We start from the raw sequence: 20490 nt of genomic DNA, 5'->3' as shown, positions 1-20490 counted from the left end.
GCCCCAGGGCGAGGGCTATTCTATGGTAACCATGGGCACTCAAATATTGAATGCTTTTCTAATGCTGATTGGGCAGGCTCGAAAGTTGATAGGAGGTCAACTACTGGGTATTGTGTTTTTGTGGGAGGTAACTTGGTCTCATGGAAAAGTAAGAAGCAAAATGTGGTCTCCCGTTCTAGTGCTGAATCTGGATATCGAGCCATGGCACAAGCTGTTTGTGAAGTCTTGTGGGTACGTCAACTATTAGAAGAAGTTGAGTTCACAAATTCGGTGCCTGCTAAGTTGTGGTGTGATAATCAAATAGCTATCCACATTGCCTCTAATCCAGTATTTCATGAGAGGCCTAAACACATCAAGATTTATTGTCATTTTGTTCGTGAAAAGGTTCAACAAAAGATAATATCAACAGGATATATCCGAACTGGAGAACAATTAGGAGATATCTTCACTAAAACTCTAAATGGAACTCGAGTTGATTATATATGTAACAAGTTTGGCATGATTAACATTTATGCTCTAACTTGAGGGGGAGTGTTATAGGTTATAGGAAGTAAATATGTTAATATAGGAAGTAAATATTGATAGATGGGTTAGTTAATTAATCTTAGGGATTGTATAATCATAGGATTGATTTTCCTTTCTATTTAGATATTGTCTCTCATATATAAATAGGTTGTAATATTTATTGTGATACAATAACAAATATTATCTTTCTACAATGAGGAAGAAAAATATTCTCTTGCATTATCACTTCGCAGAATCTTAATGTGAATACCAAATTGATTATGGATTTCAGCATAAAACTTTTGAAAAATAGGGAACAAATCAGAATGATTCTTCATCAGAAAAAGCCAAGTGCAATGAGAATAGTCATCAATAAAGGTAATAAAATATTGAAATCCCAGAGTTGTACTAACTCGACTTGGACCCCAAATATCCGAATAAACAATGTCAAACATAGAACTAGCCCTATTATTGATTCGCTTGGGAAAAGAAGCTCGAGTTTGCTTCTCGAGTTGACAAGACTCACATTCTAAAGAAGGCAAGGAAGAGAGGCTAGGAACCAATTTTTATAACTTGTTCAGACTTGGATGTCCCCAACGACTATGAATGAGTTCAGCGCAGGTGGAAGACACAAAAGCAATTGGATAGTTAGAAGTGGAAAAATAGTACAATCCTTGTGACTCATATTCTGCTCCAATCATCTTTCCAGTACTCCGGTCCTGCACAACCACAGATTCAGTAGTAAAGATGACTGAACAGTGAAGATCTTTAGTCAATTTGCTAACAGAGATTAGGTTGTATGGACAGTCTGGGGTAAATAAAACATTAGTCAAGCGGATAGAAGGAAGGAAAGAGATATACGTTACTGATCCCTTTAACTTGAGTTTGTGAACTATTAGCCAATGTGACTTTAGATGGTGTGGAAGGTGAAACAAGAGTAAGGAAAAGAGAGGGATTACCAGAGATATTATCAGAAGCACCAGAGTCGAGGATCCATGAACCAATGGGTAAAGAAGAAAAAGAGAGCAGAAGATTTGAGAGAAAATACTTGATTATTCCCCTCAAGCTAATTGGGGTATATATACTACTTACAAGGGTACACACTAGGTAAGACAATAAATTAATTCCCTAATTATAGCCTAATCATATCCCAATCATATCACACAATCATATCCCTAATTATCACTACAAATCTAGGCTATTTACAAAATAATCTCAACACCTACAATCACTTTTGCTTCCTTTTATACTTGGCTTCTAATATAGGTCCAATTGACATGTAGATATAGGAGGTATGTACAAAATCTTTTTTTCGTTAAGAAATATACTAGAAAATTCTCCCAAAACTTTTGGTTTTATCATGGTATCATCCACAGAGCTTCAGTACTATCTACCTGACACTGTTCATGGTACTTTTCATATGCACTACTTAAAAACCTAGGTTTTTTGGTCAAGTTACTAGGCAACGATAAGGGGGTGCTCAGTCACTGCTAGGGGTGTGTGGTTCCGGTTCCGGTTCGAGGAACCAGAACCAGAACCAAAAGTCGTTTCTTAGAATTTCTTGAAACCGGTACCCAAATTGAAATTCAGTACAGTTCCACATGCTTTTAATTTCAATTTGGTTCTAAATGGAGTTCTTGCAAGGAAAAATAGGCACCTTCTTGAGACTGCTCGAGCCTATTATTCCAAATGCAAGTCCCTAAACGATTCTGGGTTGAAGTTGCGTCTACTGCATGTGTTCTCATGAATTGCATGCCTTCCTCGATTCTTAATGGTGATACTCCATATGGTATACTCTTTTCTAACAAGTCATTATTTTCATTAGAATCACATATCTTTGACAGTACATACTATATTCGGGATGTCCGACCTTATGTGACTAAACTTAATCCTAAAGCTTTAAAGTGTATCTTCTTGGGATATTCACGCCCTCAAAAGGGTATTGGTGTTATTCTCTAAACCTCAACAAATATTTAGTCTAAACTGATGTAGTCTTTTGCGAGAAATTCTCATTCCTTTTTGTAGCATCGCCATCTACCAGACAAGGGGAGAAAGATGAGTGGCTCATCTATAGGGTCACAACAAATAATGGGATCTCAACTAGTTTGTCTTCTCCATAACCCACTAATAGGGTTTCTTCGAGTACTCAACCGTCTGCCAAACCGCCAGTGGTTCACGTTTATTCTAGAAGACCTATACCAAATGATGCATGTCTTGTACCAGAATCTTCTTCGCTATCGAATCCACCATCCAGTGACCTTGGCCTCCCCATTAGTTTTCATAAAGGTAAACGACAGTGTAAGTCAGCCTACTATGTTGCTAACTTTCTGTTTTATGATCACCTATCTTGTTCTTCTACCTCCTTAATTGCCTCCCTAGATTCCATTTCAAATAGTTAAAGAGGCTCTAACCCATTCTGGTTAGTGTGATGCAATGCTTAAAGAGATCAAGGCTCTCAATGATAATCATACTTGAGAATTCATGGATTTACCCCAAGGCAAGAAGGTTGTGAGCTGTAAATGGGTGTTTGCCATCAAAGTCAATCCAGATGGATCCAAAGCGAGACTTAAGGTACGTCTTGTCGCTAAAGGATATGCACAAACCTATGGAGTTGACTATTCTGACACTTCCTCCTCTGTGGCCAAAATGATCTCGGTTCGCTTGTTCGTTTCCTTACTTGCTTCCCAGCATTGTTGTTACACAAGCTCAATATCAAGAATGCCTTTCTGCATCATGACATCCAAGAGGAGGTGTATATGGAGCAACCACCAGGGTTTGTTGCTCAGAGGGAGCATGCAAAAGTATATCGTTTGAAGAAATCTTAGTATGGTTTGAAGCAAAATCCCTATGCTTGGTTTGGCAAGTTCAGTAAAGTTGTTCAAGAATTTGGATTGAAAAAGAACAAGTGTGACCACTCAGTCTTCTATAAACATTCAGATATTGATATTATCCTCCTTTTTGTGTATATTGATATCATTCTCCTTGTTGTGTATATTGATATTATTCTCCTTGTTCCGTATATTGATGATATTATCATTATAGAGAATGATTATGCAGAGATCTCTTAAGTGATTATGCAGGGATCTCTTTTCTTGCATGTAAGTTTTCATGCCAAAGACTTGGGTCAACTTAAGTATTTTCTAGAAATAAAAGTCTTAAGGAGTAAAAAGAGAATTTTCTTGTCTCAAAGGAAATACGTTCTTGACTTGCAGAAACTGAAAAGCTGAGAGCTAAACCCTGTAGCACACCAATGATTCCTAATATATGCCTCCTAAAGGATGATGGAGACTCCTATGATGACCCGAGAGGTACAGGAAGTTGGTTGGAAAGCTAAATTACCTCACAGTGATGACTCGACCAGATAATGTTTTTGCAATAAATATTGAGCGTCAGTTCGTGTCTGCACCTACAGTGAAACATTGGATGGCTCTAAAACAAATTTTATGTTGTCTAAAAGGGACTCCTGGTCTTCGTATACTCTACGGTGATTATGGGTATACTACAGTTGAGTATTTTTCAGATACTAATTGGGCGAGATCTAAGAGTGATAGAAGATCCACCACAGGCTATTGCGTGTTTGATGGAGAAAACCTAGTATCTTAGGAAAGTAAGATGCAGAATGGCAGTAACCAGTGTCGAGCCAGAATGGCTCAATCCACTCATGAGATTCTATAGATAAATCATCTGTCGAAAGAAATTAGTGTGCATGTTACATCACCCGTGAAACTTTAGTGTGATGATCAAGTTGCTCTTCACATTGTCTCCAATTTAGTATACTATAAACAGACTGAGCATACTGAAGTCGATTGCTATTTTAACCATGAGAAAATTCAAAAGAATTAAATTTCCACCAGTTATGTGAATACAGAAAAGCAATCGGGTAATTTAATCACTAAAGCATTAAATGAGTCTAGAATAGAATATCTTTATAACAAGCTGGAGCATAGGCTGGACATGATAAACATCTATGCTCCAATATGAGGAGTATTATGGTATATTATCTGTAAATAGCATAATTATAGGCTTAATTACATAGGTGATTGATTTAGTTTCCACTTTAATACTTTGTAATGAGTATATCCATTTGATTTAGGGAATACAATATACAATTTTCTATTCCCCAAATCTGTTATCTTACAATTAGTATGGAAATAATATATATACTATATATAATCTATTTAAATAGAATAAACTATAATCAACTAATTTTATTAGCTAAATAAAATGATAAGAAATATTTAATAATTAAATAATATTGTAATTATATGTGTATAATTTTATACGATATATAAAACATTTATTGGAACTACATATTAGAATTATAATATCACTATAAATTATTTTGAAAAAACATACATACAAAATCGGTTCTTCAGTGCAGTTCAGTACAATATGATTTTGATATGGTTCTTGACAAATAACCAGAACCAAATAACTAAATAAATTTGGTTAGATACGGTTCAATTCCTACCCTATCGGTTCTTCTTCGGTTCAGTTAGGTTCGGGACCCGTGAACCCTGCACAGCTCTAGTCACTGCACATCTCAGAAGGAAGACCAACTGCATGCTGCCTTTCTTTCAGCAACCTTTTTTAGTCATTCTAATTTTCTAGTGTTCTTTCTTGGGTGTTGTGGCTCTGCACAACCCTTGTCTCTTCAACCCATTTCCCATTTTTTACTGGAAAAACTTGTTTTCTATGATTGTTCCGTAGAGCTAAGTGCCTTCCATGACAATAATTATTCACATAATTGATAAATGAAAATTCTTTAAAGCAAATCAGATTAGTCCAAACCAGAATGATCCATGGTTCTCATTCTACTGCCTACAGCTACCTCAAAAAAATGAGGAGCAAAAGAATATACCTCAGAAGTTGGTTTCAAGTGTATAGGTACATACTCTCTTAACTCATCAAGAGCATAGACCCCAATAACACGCTCTCCAGGTACCTTTTCATATATTAGAAAAATAATTAATAATGAATAAACATTATATATCGTTTTGCAAAACAAGAAAAGTTCATAGTTTCATACCTCTACAGTTAGACGATGTGGATAATGGGGTTCATCCCATGCATAAGGGCAAGAAGTGTATGGGTGAATGATAGTATCAAATGTTTCACACCTTTGCTGGTAAATACGTAATCTCTGGAAAGAAGTGAAAGCACAATGAGGAACTAAGTTTTAACACACAAGATAGATAAAATGCCACATTCTTTTCAGGTATATTGACTTTTTGCAGTTCTTATGAATTTATGTGTAATCTGATATCTTTATTTAAGGTACCATGCAACTGGCCTTACAGTAACTAGAAACCAAAAATGGGCTAACCAATCCAACTTAAATGGACATGAACCCTATAATTGAAACATTTAACAAAAAGAATTTTATAGTTACTTAGACCATAAATTTCATCTTAACAAGATTATAGAATTGGCTGTCCAGTTCTAAATAACAGAGAAAAGTTAGTTAATTTATAAACATCAAACAACAGAGAAGTGAAATTATTCAGAGAATTTGCAATATGCTGTGCAGTGGAATGATTAAACTGCCAACCTCCTTAGTGAAATTTTCAATTCTGTATGGCATAAACCCAGTGTCATCATCTGATACGAGAATCAAATATGTCCCTGAATCTCCATGGAGGTTTCCGATGATCTTTTCATCTCTAATGGAAACATCAGCATTTTGTACCTCCACCCGTATCATATTTAATAAACCAGAAATATAATTCCTCATTTTCAATTGTGTATCACCTAGGTGATCTGGCAAGAAGCTGCCTGACCATTGCCAACCGGGCTCATTAAATCGTATGGAAACCAGTAAATCCCTACAACATGAGAAAAAATGACTTAGACAAAAATGCATGTTAATTGCACAATTAAGCACCAAGCCACCAACTCAAACAAAATGCTAAATGAAACTTTCTTGTTAGCTGGATGTCATAGAGAGATTATTTTAATTGCTTTATCATAGTTGTTGATGGATACTCTATTAAAGTTCAACTGAATATTTCAAGATCGTCCATTCTAGAACCCTGCTTCTCTAAGGCTATAACCTGTAAAAATTCTGCTGCCATTGATTCTCAATTTCCAACTACTGAATCGTAACCAAGAATGAATTTCTTCCCTCCATATCCATATTGGACTAGCCCCATAGAGTCATAGACCCTTATCCTGGACCTAATAAAACATAAACAGTAAAGTTTGTGTATCAAGCCTTGAACCACCTCGACCTAGCTAGTGAGGAATATATGTTGGACATCCCATCTTTCTCCAGTCTGAAGGTGAGTAGACCCTAGTTTGCTAGTAATCAGGGGTTGAGTTATTTGGCTTTAATGCAGACAAATGTTTGATCTCCATTTAGCCATTAAACCAATGTGCCAAAGACCTCTCCACATTAAAGATTGCCCATATATGCAGCAGTTAATAATTAGAACAGGCAGAGCACCTCATTGTGTCAGTCCAGTGAAGATGAGAATGCTTTCCAATGCTCAAATGAACAAAATGGTCTGTTGCTTTCTGCTTATAACATAACTCTCTTCTGCATGCATTGCTAATTATATATCTGTAGAATGAAGAAAAAACTGATGCATTAATGACCTGATATAAGTACAATCTAATGCATAAACCTTGTAATAATGGTTACCTGGGCTGGAAAGTTATGGCCCGAGTCCTCCCAGTAAATGGCCCAGCAAGATCACTAGAGGTCACAGATATGATAAATGCAGCATTTGGTGATGACTGAGGAACAAGTATGATACTTGATCTGCTAGGTGGAACAAGAAGAAAAGGTTCTGACCATGAAGAATTGGACTCTTTTTCCACATGTTCAGGCAGGCACCTTCGTATTCTGACCATAATTTCATTCAAAGAAGAAATGACATGAGGAGAATACATGCATGCTTTAACCTTTCCACGCTCAGCATCAACAGGGTCAGAATCTTTTGAAGTTGGTTTGCCAGTTGACCACATGATTGAAGATGATTTTTTACCACCCAAATCAGGATTGTCTGACTGCGCAAAGAATGAGGAACCAGATAAAACTGCAGGCTTGCACATAAATTTCCCCAAATGTGGATTAGCATTCCTTCCTAGCGAGATAAAGTGATTATTCCCTGCACATGAATCTTGGTCAGAAGATAGAAGGCTAAGCCCATCTTTCATCTCTTGAAGAAGTTCTTGTTCAATTAAGTAACAGGATGGAATAGCATAGTGATTTCCCTTTGTTTCCAGGGCAGATTCCGAGATATGGAATGGAAGACCAGTACAATTATATAACAAAAAGGGAGCAAAAATGAAGATCTCTCGTGCACCAGAGAATGCATCCATCATCAATTCCACATTAACATACAGAGGCCCTAGAATCACATAATGAGATGCTGTTACAAAGCAATCTTAAATCACAAAACAAATTGAAAGACAAGCAATGGGAAATATCTGTTACCATTAGAAAATTCTGGGTTGAAGATCATGGTCTCTGTTAGAGAGAACTTGGCTCCACTAAACTTAGCCATTGCACTGAAAGTTTCTGTACGTGGAAACTTCAAAGCTGAAGGTCTGTATCCTTGCATGTAGAACTCCAGACCCAGGTCATGTGAAGGATCAACATGATGAAAGGAAGCTTCTACCTAAAAATCACATTAGCACCTGTTATGGTGTTGATGGAATTAATGAATAATGAAAGCGCATAGATTCCAATTATTCAGCCACAGATTCCTCTCAAGCTTTCTTTGCATAAACGCCCATAGCAAATAATAAGGTATTTGAATTCACTCCATTTAAATTTTATGATTTTTGGAATATGCAGTATGAGGAACCCCACCTCTGAAAGCAATGCAGTACGAGTAACCCCACCACTCTCAATGGTCAGTGATACTGCATCTGGGAGGTAGCTGTTCACCACTAACGGAGTACTTAAGGTGACCTGATGAATACATTGCTTCTTTGACTGCATCCACCCATGAGTGCAACTTTGAACTGATTGATCCGTAGTGTTATTCACATAGGAAGATGAACCTTTGATTGACTTGCCAGATGAAGGGATGCCAAATTTTTGAACTGATATGCAACACCGGAATGGATCACTGCTTGGATGAGATGGATAACAAACAAAAGACCTAAGAAATCCAATCTTGATTTCCTGAGAAAGAATATTTGAGAGGTCATGCACTTCACTCCACAAGTAAGAATTTCCAAGTGGACGCCACCTCAAACGACCCGCTCCAGCCAAATGCAAAGGCAGTGGAACCTCTTGTCCGGGATATATCGGATCTAGGATCTACAAAAAAAATAAATGACCAATAGGACGAGATATCTAACGGTTCAATTAGTAAGCAACAACTCTTTTGTTCATACCTTAGGGGATAATCCAAATGGAATATCAAACCTCAACTCTAGTGTCATTGATGTTGAATTTGAAAGTATCACCTAATTCATGAAAATTATGGACAAATAATAAAAAGAAGATTAACGACTAACAAGTATCAAAATAGCAACAATCACTGCACATACCGTTGAATACAACCGTATTAACTTGCTATAGTGCTGCATTGAAACATCAAACACAACAGGAACAGCAAAGCCATGGTTGGTACTGGATGTAACATTCTCCTCGATGTTTATATTGTATCTTGAAACATCCTCTAATTTCTCAATTTCAATTTTATTTGAAGCCTTAGAAAAATTAACTTCAAAACAAGTGAGTCCTACAAGATCCATTGAAATAGGAGCAGAAGGCATATACATGCCATCGAGTTGAATGCTCATAAAATGATGGAGGACCCCATTTGATTGCTTCTCACTGAGCCTATCAGAAGACTGAGCAGGCCTGAACCGAAACAATTGCTCCTCAGGAGTTTCATTGAGATAAATGGGAACAGAAGAACCTGGTTGGACAGCTTTTCCATCACCAAATTCTGAGAAATCAAACTCCTCAGTATTAACCATTCCATGGAAAACATGGTATACTAGGGGCAAAGAAGTCGAGTTTTGAAGTATATAGGGAGCATATTTTCCTCCATTTAAAGTTTCTGGCAACTGATGACTTGGGAATAGTTGAATTTCACAAGCATCAGATGGTTCCATCAGATGCCAAGCATCCTTAACCATTTCAACTGTCCTGAAAACACACTTTATGAGAGAGAAAAAAAAAGTTAGGAAGATTACAGTTGTTTCATGGAAATCAATGATGTAAAGATGCACTCGAGAGCCAATTACAGTAGGTTTTATTTGAATTTATCCTGCTTTCCAACTTATTCACTGGAAAGAGACCATTTTTATCAAACAATATAATTCCCGTCTTCAACATGGAGGTGATTCCATAATTCATTAAGGCATGTTTTGGCGTAATTGAGAGCAGTTAGAGGTAAAGAGAAAGTCATCAGAGTAATAACACTTGTAACCATAATTAATGGTATATTATCAAAAGAATAGTCTTTTAAAGAAACCTTCTGCTTTCTTGTATTGTTCTCTGATCACCCCATTCAAATTGATGCACTCAGCAATGCACAAAACTGGAAATTCATATATTCAATTTACAAGCGTGTCCTAAGGATCCTTGACTAAGTCAAAAGGTGACTCGACAAGCATGTAAAAGTAAAAAAATATCAATACATACCTCAATAAGAGATTCTGTTATGTTCAAGTTTAGCGGTGCTGTTGATGTGAGAAGGATATCTGTCTTAATAGAACTGTTCAGAAGTGCGCTCATCTTGTGTCTTCTAATCATGTTTATCTGAAACTTCCAAGGCTCAATAAATGGCTCCCAAATGACCTACAACCATTATAAGAAATGAGTAGTAGTGATCCATTCATACATAAAATAACAAGATATTGGTGTCTTTTTAATGAATATACCTTGTGAATATTATTATAGTTCACTTCAAGGTCACTTGTCACTGAGCTTTCCACATCATTTTCAGTCATGATGGCATGTAACAGGATGTTCCTAAGAAGAATTTCCAACAGAGAACCACCACAGCTCCACTATATGATAACAGAGAAGAAAAGTTAATATTAAGCAAACAAACAGAATTAATAACTTTTACCAACAACCGGGTATAGCTTATTTTATACACCTAACCAATAGGAAATAAGTATATCATAATTTTAGGTAGGACTAATCATGCCAAATGCAGCCTGACACATTGAAGCAAAATGACACACCCATCCTAATTACTAATTTGGCAAACATCCATTCCGGTGCTGTCACTTATACAAGGAAGAAGAGGAGATAGCAAGAGAAGAGAAAGTAGTTAATGAGAATGGGGTTGAGATAAGAGGATTTTGGATGAAAAAGATTCAGTTAGTTGAAGAAGTTGTTGGATCTATTATGAGAAGTTAATCACAGTTACTAGCTGAGGACTGTACAAAAGAAAAATGCAACTGAAAATAATAATCCAATATAAATAATATCTCAGATATTATTTCTCTCAATTTCTTCTTTTAATCTTCCTTTTATTTTTTCTTTTATTTTTCTCTAGATTGTCTCTATCCCCTGCACTTCCTCTTCCTGTTTCAGAAGAAAGTAGAAACTCAGGATTCCTACTGACAAGAGCCTCCTTACCCTTACATTAAAGAAAATCACATATGCAACTTCATATGCAAATATCCAACAGAAAATGAAAAGAAAAATATTTAACAGTGAATCTCATGTGGAAACGATTTGAAGCAAATCACTCAAGTTAAAAAATATGTGGAGAGAACATACAAAACAAACTAAAAAAAGGAAAAATAACAAGAACCATAGCAGAACTGCAAGAACTGCCAGAAATCTCCCATAATTTGATGTTAAAATCTTAGAATTTAGCTATTCAGAGTGACACATACCCTTTCATCAGACATCAGAAGAGAAACTTCCCTCAACTGGATGTTGAAATCCATACTTGCAAATGAAGATTGTGAAGTATCAGCTTCAGGAATGTCAAACTGTAAACCATACCAGAAGCAGAGTACTTGATGGGAAATCCACATATCTAAACGACTAACTTGAACCCCAACTTTGACATTGACAAGGTCCATTTGATTATGAAAAATATCAGCCATGATACTAAGTTGAGATATTTGGAATAAAGGCCAAGTGGTAATGCTCTTGTCCTTGTGTATCTCTGCCGTGCCACTAGTTTTCTCCAAACTAGATTTCAAATTCACATTTCCACCAGCCACGAATAGTTCACTACTACTACTATGTGTGGTTAGTAACATGAATTTGTAGTTTTTCCCTTCAGTAGCATTTGAAGAAACATTTTGAGGCCTCTCCTGTTGAACTTCAGATGTCGCCAATTGCCAAACTGCAGCTTCCATGGCCCAGAGAGGAAAATGAATTGTAAGTCCAATATTTTTTGACCTAACATTGAGGGTAACTGAATCCCTTTTCACATGCTCCCTCACATGACAAGGTGAAGCTTTATTTAGAAGATAACTATGAGGAACAGCAAGTGCCACATCTTCAGCAAGATCTACCATGTCTTTAGAATAACTTTTTAATGATGCCTCCATTTCTACAGTTTCAGCCATCGGTTGAGAATGGGAATTGCAAAGATCAATGATCGCAGACCAGTCTGAAACATGTAGCCAAATATCCAGAGAAGGAACAGAAATATGAAACTCGTTGCCACCTCCAGTTGACTTTGAGAAACTTACATGAAGAGCTGAGGAAGCTGAGCAAGTATTAGTGCATTGTGCCATCATGACAGAACTCAGCAATGAATAAAGAGATAAAGAGGAAAAAGTCATGTCCAAGTCTATAGGTGTCTCATTTATCAAAGACAGTGAGCACATAAATTGCATATCAGCCTTGGCTATTGCTTGTGATAAAAATGAGTCCTTTCTTGATTGATACAAACTTATTGACAATGAATCAGCACAGAATCGAGCTTCAGTAAATGCTGCTGCTGAGGTAACAGTTGGAACTGCAGCATTTTCCTTCAAACTTCTTTTCAACTGAAAAAAGTGTAAAACATCAGATGTGAAACATTTGGATTCATTATCAACTGAAGAGAACTGATCTATGACATCCATTAATGCCTCAAAACCACCCCAAGTGTAGCAGTCTGTCATTAAACAGAAAAAAGTATTAGTTAAAAGAACAAAGTTACAGAAACAAAAATGAAGAATAAGCTAGTGGTGCAATGGGAATTTTTAAAGTAAAACAACCTACCATCAGCAAGAAGTTGACAATTGGCAATCCTTGACATGACACATGTTGAAGCAGAGGACCTATCAAGACAAGTTTCAACTTCACAGGGAAGTCTAACCCAAACATCAGCACTGAGTGGAGAAATTAGTATTATATTGCCACATCCAGTATCTTTGTCGACTATTAAGCAACCATATTCATCATCCTTGCACAATAGGAGTGACAGAATTAAATCCCTTCCAAATATGTTCAAACAATTATTTGCTTTGGCAACTTTATGCGCTGGAACCTTGCACTGAGGAGGAATATCCTTCAATACATCATTTGGAGAGCATTCAAGAATTAAACTATAGTACAGCTGATGAAGTTCTATCTTTAGAAACTGATGCTCATCTCGTTCTACAGGCAAAATCAAAGTGGACTCCAGAATTTCAAACTTATAAACAACTGGGCTCCCTTTATTTGTTGCAACAAAATCACAATTTTCAGCAACCGGCTGCTTACTCAAATTTGAAATCCAATCAGGTAACGAGAAATAACCTATTATGATGGCCAAATACTCAGGTGGCAGAAAACAGCATACATGCTGAACACCAACACTCACTTCAAGCTGGGAGGCCGCTGGTCCAGCATGTCCTTTTCTCACACGTAAATTTAATGTAGATGACATATTTGGTAATGAGGGGCCCCAAAGAAAATCTTTGAAATTGCTAGTACACCATGGTGATGTGAGTATCAATCCCTCTATGGAACATAACAAATCCATGTAGTTATCATAAATTAAAAATGACGATTTAGAGGTTGGTATTGTAATAGTTCCAACAATACATGACGAATCATGGAAATGCACTCTGACTCCACATAGATTAATATCAATATTAAAAATATTTGGCTCACATAAACTTCCTGGTGCAGGAAAAGTATCCACTCCAGATGTATTAATCACAGGTGAGGCATGAAAGGTTCTAGATTCCTGCTTCATACTGCATTTTGGACTTCTGAGTTTTCTATCCTTTATCTTAAAATATTTCCTCCAGTCAGGAATGAAATGACAAAATGAACTTTCAAGGTTACCATGAGAACCAGAATTGGAGATGGTAATGAAGGGATAGCAGTCCAAAGAAATGCTAGCATGGTCAGAGGACCCATCTTCGGAGAAATTTGAGTAACCAAACCTTTGAAACTGAAAGCCAGGCCTGTTATTTGGACTTTTACCATCCATCACAGAGCTACAGGACTTCTCATATGCATAAGATGATGATAGTCTTTCATAAAACCCAACTAAGAGCCCAAATATATGGGGATAGCAATGGAGATCAGCATCATTTAAGCCAAATGAGAACTTGTGGGAAACAAAATTTACACTTCTGCGAGCCTCATAATGCATCAGAAAGAATGCTTCAATGCATCCTCTGTTGTCACCACAATTTCCCTCTTGATTGCTATTTCCAACATTCAGTGCCTGATGATTTGCAGCACCAGAAACAAATTGATTGCCAGATGAGAACAAAATACAACCATCATTTTGATTTCTTAACGGGGAAGTGGTGACTTTTAATTCTTTGGTACAGACAAAACACTCATCAAATTCTGTATGCGAGTACCTACCATTTACAGAACAGTAGTAAAAGCATAGTTGTGGTTTGGAAAGTTTAAACAATAAAAACCAAATGCAATAATGCAGAGATAAGTACAACCTCAACAGTTACAACATACCAAATATCTAATTCTTGAAGGAAAAGCTGGAGTTTAGAACTACATCGTTGATCATTTGCCAGGTCAATATGGAAACTCAGAGACTTCAGTTTTGCATCAATTGAGAAACCAAAAACAGATGCCCGAGGTTGACTTGACATGGCATTAAGTGCATAGGGATTTCTGGGTATCAGAGATCTACTTGTTGTATGCAGCATTCGTAGATGCACTACCAATGCCATTATTGATTCATATATTGATGGAGAAAATTCAGCAATAAGTGATGGTAGAATGATGGAAACCTGAAATTTTAAAAAATGACAGAGAGCTGGAACCCCGAAACAAAATGAAGCACAATAATTTGGACAAAGCACATTAGTCATTTACTAAGATGTTAAAATTCCAAGATTACATTTTTTGACAATAACAAAAAATAAAATAAAATAAAATTATTACAAAAAAAGAAAAAGAAGGGAAAAGGAGAAAGATCAGCCATTTTTTTAGACAATGAGTGGACACCACATCACATAATAAAGAGTTGAGAAAAAAAACGACACAAAATCAAAAGAGATATGTTGTAGTTTCATACTTCTACAATCACATCAACATCTCTACCTATCTATGAATCTTGGTAACTAATGCCTCAGTTACCAACAAGCTCAATAACTCTTCTTCCATCAAATGCTGAAAATAATAGCCTCATGAAAAAAATTATTGCCTTCGTCTACAATACCCAAGCTACTTTGATAAAATTACAAAAAGATCGAATAACACATGAGGCATTCATAAAGATACTATAGAAGAATAGGGTTCTTGCAAGGCAGAATGTACAATGACCGAGTACAATTCATTTAGAAGTTACAACCTATATAATCCGAGTCAAAACAATCATGATAATCTATTGAAAAAATATGGTTACCTCCATGTTTTTCAATATTGATTCATCAGAAATAATACATGATGCAAAGGTGATCAAAGCACAAAATTTCTCCAAGATAGTGATTGTATGAGCATGTTGAGAAATCACTAACTTCAGCTGCAGCATATCAATTTTTATAGTTAGCAGCCCAATAAACAAAAGTGGCCACAGAATATCCAAAGGGAATTGGAGCAAACCTCAATATTTTCGAGTTCAACAGCAAAGTAATTATAGAGATCTTGAACTAGAAAATCTCCCAAAAAGTTAATGGGGAATGCTGAGCTTGAAGAATGATTCAGCACATAAGATTGTTCCTGATTAGTTGGAGTAATAGACTCCACATCATATTTGGATTTATAATGAAGGCATCCCATCTCCAAAACCTGCCCAATGCAGCAGATCAGACTATGATAGACATAAATAGACAAAAACAAAGCAACTTAATGATTCTCATGACAGTAAATTACAGAAAAAATGCTAGACTACTGAACAGAAAATCTCAATAAGAAAATAACAAATGTTAAATGAATAAGACTTGAGTTTACAGCTTAAGCCTAGCAACATGGTTTCAAATCGCGGCCGCATGTAATGGAAACAGGTCTGTAACGGTCGTAACATAACGGTAACGGCCTGTCGCGGTGCAAATTTTTTGAAAAAATTTGTAAAGTTTATGAAATTAAAATATATTGAAAGATATAATGAAAATTAAGTTATACAACTTAATAATAAGTACAAATATATCAAATAAACATAAAATACATAAATTTTAAATATTATATATAGTAACTTATCTCAATTAATACTACCAAAATGATCATTTAGGGTAGGTTTTTGAGTAAAAATTTAAGTATAGAAGCTGCTATCAAAAAATTTAAGAGAAATATGGCAGTTTTTGTCTGGAAATAAGTACGGAAGAACGCTGGAGCCTAGAGCTGGAGTCTAGACTCTAGAGAAGTGGAGAGAGTGCTAGATGGAGGACTGCTTAGCTTGCTGGTTGTGGCGAAGACACAAAGTAGTAAAGAGTAAAGAAAGACAAAAGGCTAAAGAGAAGAAGTAGAGAAATCAGTTTTTTCCCCCTTCAATAATGCATACAAAGGCTGGTGCTGGACTACTGGTAAGGAAAGTAGCGGCTGTTACAGCCGTTACATCATGGCCGATAACGGCCATTACCTTTGCGTAACAGCCATAACGGCCGTTACGCCGTTATTTACAGGCCTTAACGGCCACGGCAGGCTCGAAAACCTGTAAATAACGGTCGTTATTTAAAACTGTTAAATTTAGGCCTGACCCAAATTTAACATGGTATCAGAGCCTCCCATCCGATGTTGGGTCTCCCATAAATATGTCACGCACCAGTAAAATTCTAGGCGTGAGAGGGTGTATTGAATCCCACATCGGTTGTGGAAAGGGGTAATGTGCCCCTTATATGGATCATATGTAATCCTCCCTCTTGAGCTAGCTTTTGGGGTGAGTTAGGCTTGACCCAAATTTAACAAAAACCATGCCTAGCAAGTAGCAATAAAGTGGGATTTACTTTACTAGAGAAACAACTACCTAGATCAGGAAGCAGAAAAATAAAACGAAAAAGAAGACGAAGAAAAGCACAACTATGCCTTAATCTCAAATTAGTTGGAGTCGGGTATATGGATCATTTGTTGTTATTCAGCTCTATTAGACACCAAGTCCACACTCCACATTAATATTCAAGAATTGTAAACCCTTTGAATTTAATTCAATTCAACATGATGTACCACCAAACATTCAAGAAATTAATTACCAAGTTACATTGTTCTGAAATGGCATTTCTCCCAGGAACAATAATAATGAGATTCAAGATGCTAATATCCCAACTGAGATTTTTATGACTTGATAGTGCATACCTGCAAAAAGTAAATAAAAACATAAATGCAAAATTCAATGCATGGGTGACATCCAGCAATTAGAAGGGGATAAGATCATATGACATCATTACTTGTACAAAAGTTCTTATTTATCAAAAGCAACTGACAGTTAAATGAAGAACTCACTCAGCTTTTGATAATAAACGTGTCTTGACATCTTTAAACCCATTTAAAGACAGAAGGACCTGTAGCAGGATCAAGATTAAGTATCAACCAGAATATTATACGTCACATCATCTTAAAAATTTGAAAGCACTATCATTAAATGTTAGACAAGGTTGTCCACGAAATAAAACATGACAATGTGATGAATAAAGAAGAGAGTATAGTAGTGATTTCAGACATCGTTCTTGCTCCTCAGGTAAAATGCTTAAATATGTTTTAACTATGTAGACATACAATTGAAATGGCATTTCAAATATCACAAAATGCACTTGCCTTTTCAATTGAAGCTACTTTTGAGTTGTCCAATAGGATCCTGTAACTTCATAATTTGTGGCAATGGTGGCCCATACCCAACACATGGCAACAATTCCTACTTGTTGTAAAGTTGACAGACACCTATTGATAAGTTTATGAGAAATGGCCACAATCAAACAGAACACGTAACATTTTAGATTTTTGTCTTCCTCAAGGTCAATTATTTTGATCTCCATATGCATATTCCTACAAAGTTTTAGATATTTATGCAACTTGACTATGAAGATGATGGATTTATCACACATTTTTATCTTATCAACTAAATTTCACATGATAATTTCCTACCTAAATATTCCTTCCATTGGAAAGTAATTCCTAATCCTTTGGAAAGTGATTTATAGAATTAGTAAACCCTCAAATGATACAGTAGTATCTGCCCTGGTGATACCACACTGATACTAATTGATTCTAGAAGCACTCAGAACTTTGTATTTGTGGTGGCAATGTGTTTTATATTCTATGTTCAAAATTTTTATACAATAGATCATCATAAACTTAAATCTATTGGAACACTTTATGCAAAATCACCTCAACGGCATTGGCTAAGTAAACTAATAAGCTTTGAGTCCTTTGCTGAATTAAGAGCAAGATGACAAAATTTAGTGTCTGATGCTCTGTCTCGCTATGGGAAGACAAAAGAGTTTCCTAGGCAACTTCATTGGAGCAATTTGTCAAGTGACTCATCATAACCTGTATTCCTTGAGTGTTTAGGATTTTTACATTACTTGTCCTGGGAAATGATCCATACTCAAGCACATAAAACTATACTTTTTCATTCTCATATTCAGAGTCATGGATTACCACATCTAAAAATCAGGTTCAAATTGCTGATACTGCCTCAGATTAGAAATGAAGGTGCTGGTGTAAAAAGAAAAATAGCAAAATTGATTATATTTGTCAGTAATTGTCAAGTGAAGGTAATCTATTTTGGAATCCCAATACACCAACAATTGAAACCCTGTAATTTGGTTTGGCTGTTATTTTGTTTTTATTAATACTTTGCATCATTTTGGTTAAAATCCAAAATATTTTGGAAAAAATTCACCATATCATGTGAAATTCTCAACTGAATGCCTGAAATGACTGTCTGCTCTCCCCCAGGTACATCATGTATAGAAACAATTAATGCTGAAATAGCAGACAACAGCAAACACAACAGTGCAAATTGCCATCGAACAGACATTAGAACTCACCCTTTTGTTCTGAAATTCAAAGCATTGTAGTACAGTGAAGAACTCCAGGAATTTTAAAAAAAATTCCACATCACAATTAATTTCAAGTGGTTGGAGCATGACCTGCATGCAGAAGATATGGACCGGAAATTGCAAAGTGAAACTACTAAAAAATAGGACCAGGAATATGAAAATACCTTTACTGATAATTCAACCTCTTCTTTTTGTGACACATCTACTTGGATTCTACAAGAAGTTGGCTTATCCTCTGGTTCTGTTAGAGACTGCAGGAAAAAAAAAAGTCACAATGACATTTTTTACATTGATTGGAACAAAAGTAATTATCGAGAAAAATGACAGGATATGCTGGTCATCAGCCAACTAAAGAACTAGTAGTAGTCAAAGAACATCTTTGGTGCATCTTAACTTAGACACAAACATTAAACAGAGGAATAAAGAGCTCCCCAATTAGTGGATGTTATCATGAAGAGTTTCATTTGGCGTTGTGGTTTGAGGGTCAAAACAACTAAATGAGAAAAAATCACCATGTTAGATTTGTAAAAAGCTAGTTTGTTATACAACTACTTCTACACTTGTAACATATATAGCTCATGGATAAGAATACAAACCCTTCCTATCTGTAGGATAACCATCTCATTACGAGGATAAACCATTTTTCCTGACTTAATGGAGCAAAATACTGCAGCTAACTCTTCCTGAAGTTTGCACTCCATGACTGCATCTTTAATAATCAAGTCAACAGTTCTTTCACTGGAATACCTGTAAAAGTGGTTGTTAATAGTTACCAAGAAATAAGCAAGAAAATCACAAAGTTGTTCAGTAGATAACTGAATAATGTAATAGCAAACTACCAGCATAAACTGCATTGACAATAAAAATCAGCAATAGTCTCTATCAGCAACCATAAATATTGACATAAGAACAGAGTTGTGGTTAGTCAAATCTACATTTCTTTATCCAAAAGAATATGTTATTATTCAATGTTCTTCAAAATGAAGAATTCTGTAGGCACTTGAAATGGAGTATCAATAACAAAGTCCCATTGTGAGTATATAGTCTATCTTTCATTCTTTCTAGTGATGAAAAGCTCTACTAACTTGGACAGGGCATATACCACACACTTTGGGGGATAGACTAATTATTTGAACCTTAATTATAGCTGCAAGCAAGCCAAGCCAAGTTGAGATTTGTCAAGCACATAAATAGGGATGTATTAGCTCAGTAAATATCATCATAAATACAATTTGAAAAATTCTCTTCCTAAAATTCTACACGTTATCAGAGCCTTGGTCCTGATTTGGTGCCCAATTTCTGCCAATTTCATCAATTTCTTCCAGAAGCCCTAACTCACCCAGTTTGGTACTCTTCCACCTAGACCCTTCTTCTACCCTCACCACCACCCTGAGAGTTGTTGGAACCCCGTCGCCGGCCAAACCATCAGCTACAGCAGCCCAAATCCTGGCATGTGCATCACATGCACCACCTCTGCCGGCGCGTGACAATCATTTACGTTGTTGTTTCGCCTCCCGATAGACATTGCCGGCATCCTCTCATCGTTTCCAGTGTCCTATTGTGTTTGGCTTCATATGGTGTGGGTATGGTGTCTCTTTGGGTTTCACAGTAGTTTTCTTCCCTATTTTTGAGCTGGCTTAAGGCAACATAACT

General features: G+C 36.2%; 1 protein-coding gene across 4 annotated transcripts in view; it reads right to left on the bottom strand.

The window, feature by feature from the left end:
- LOC110622509 overlaps positions 1-20490 on the bottom strand; it is a 68323-nt gene that overhangs the window by 27047 nt on the left and 20786 nt on the right. For 3 of the 4 annotated variants that reach the window (XR_002489116.2, XM_021767026.2, XM_021767032.2), the window contains exons 16-36: positions 19434-19584; positions 19002-19088; positions 18826-18927; positions 17279-17337; positions 17029-17131; positions 15449-15634; positions 15252-15368; positions 14354-14634; positions 12659-14241; positions 11329-12551; positions 10357-10485; positions 10118-10273; positions 9013-9630; positions 8857-8928; positions 8324-8779; positions 7946-8129; positions 7148-7859; positions 6950-7066; positions 6056-6329; positions 5534-5647; positions 5366-5449 (exon numbers count right to left, since the gene is read on the bottom strand). Coding sequence is in view for 3 of the 4 variants with exons in the window: in XM_021767026.2 (XP_021622718.1) it covers positions 5366-5449; positions 5534-5647; positions 6056-6329; positions 6950-7066; positions 7148-7859; positions 7946-8129; positions 8324-8779; positions 8857-8928; positions 9013-9630; positions 10118-10273; positions 10357-10485; positions 11329-12551; positions 12659-14241; positions 14354-14634; positions 15252-15368; positions 15449-15634; positions 17029-17131; positions 17279-17337; positions 18826-18927; positions 19002-19088; positions 19434-19584 (6808 nt within the window). In the remaining variant the exon portion in view is untranslated. The remainder of the gene's footprint in view (positions 1-5365; positions 5450-5533; positions 5648-6055; positions 6330-6949; positions 7067-7147; positions 7860-7945; positions 8130-8323; positions 8780-8856; positions 8929-9012; positions 9631-10117; positions 10274-10356; positions 10486-11328; positions 12552-12658; positions 14242-14353; positions 14635-15251; positions 15369-15448; positions 15635-17028; positions 17132-17278; positions 17338-18825; positions 18928-19001; positions 19089-19433; positions 19585-20490) is intronic. The other variant, XM_021767029.2, reaches the window with a different exon arrangement.

Source organism: Manihot esculenta, chromosome 9 (genome assembly GCF_001659605.2).
Source record: "Manihot esculenta cultivar AM560-2 chromosome 9, M.esculenta_v8, whole genome shotgun sequence".
Taxonomy (NCBI): domain Eukaryota; kingdom Viridiplantae; phylum Streptophyta; class Magnoliopsida; order Malpighiales; family Euphorbiaceae; genus Manihot; species Manihot esculenta.
The sequence above is the reverse complement of the archived record's forward strand: the minus strand, read 5'-3'. Positions and strand labels throughout refer to the sequence as shown.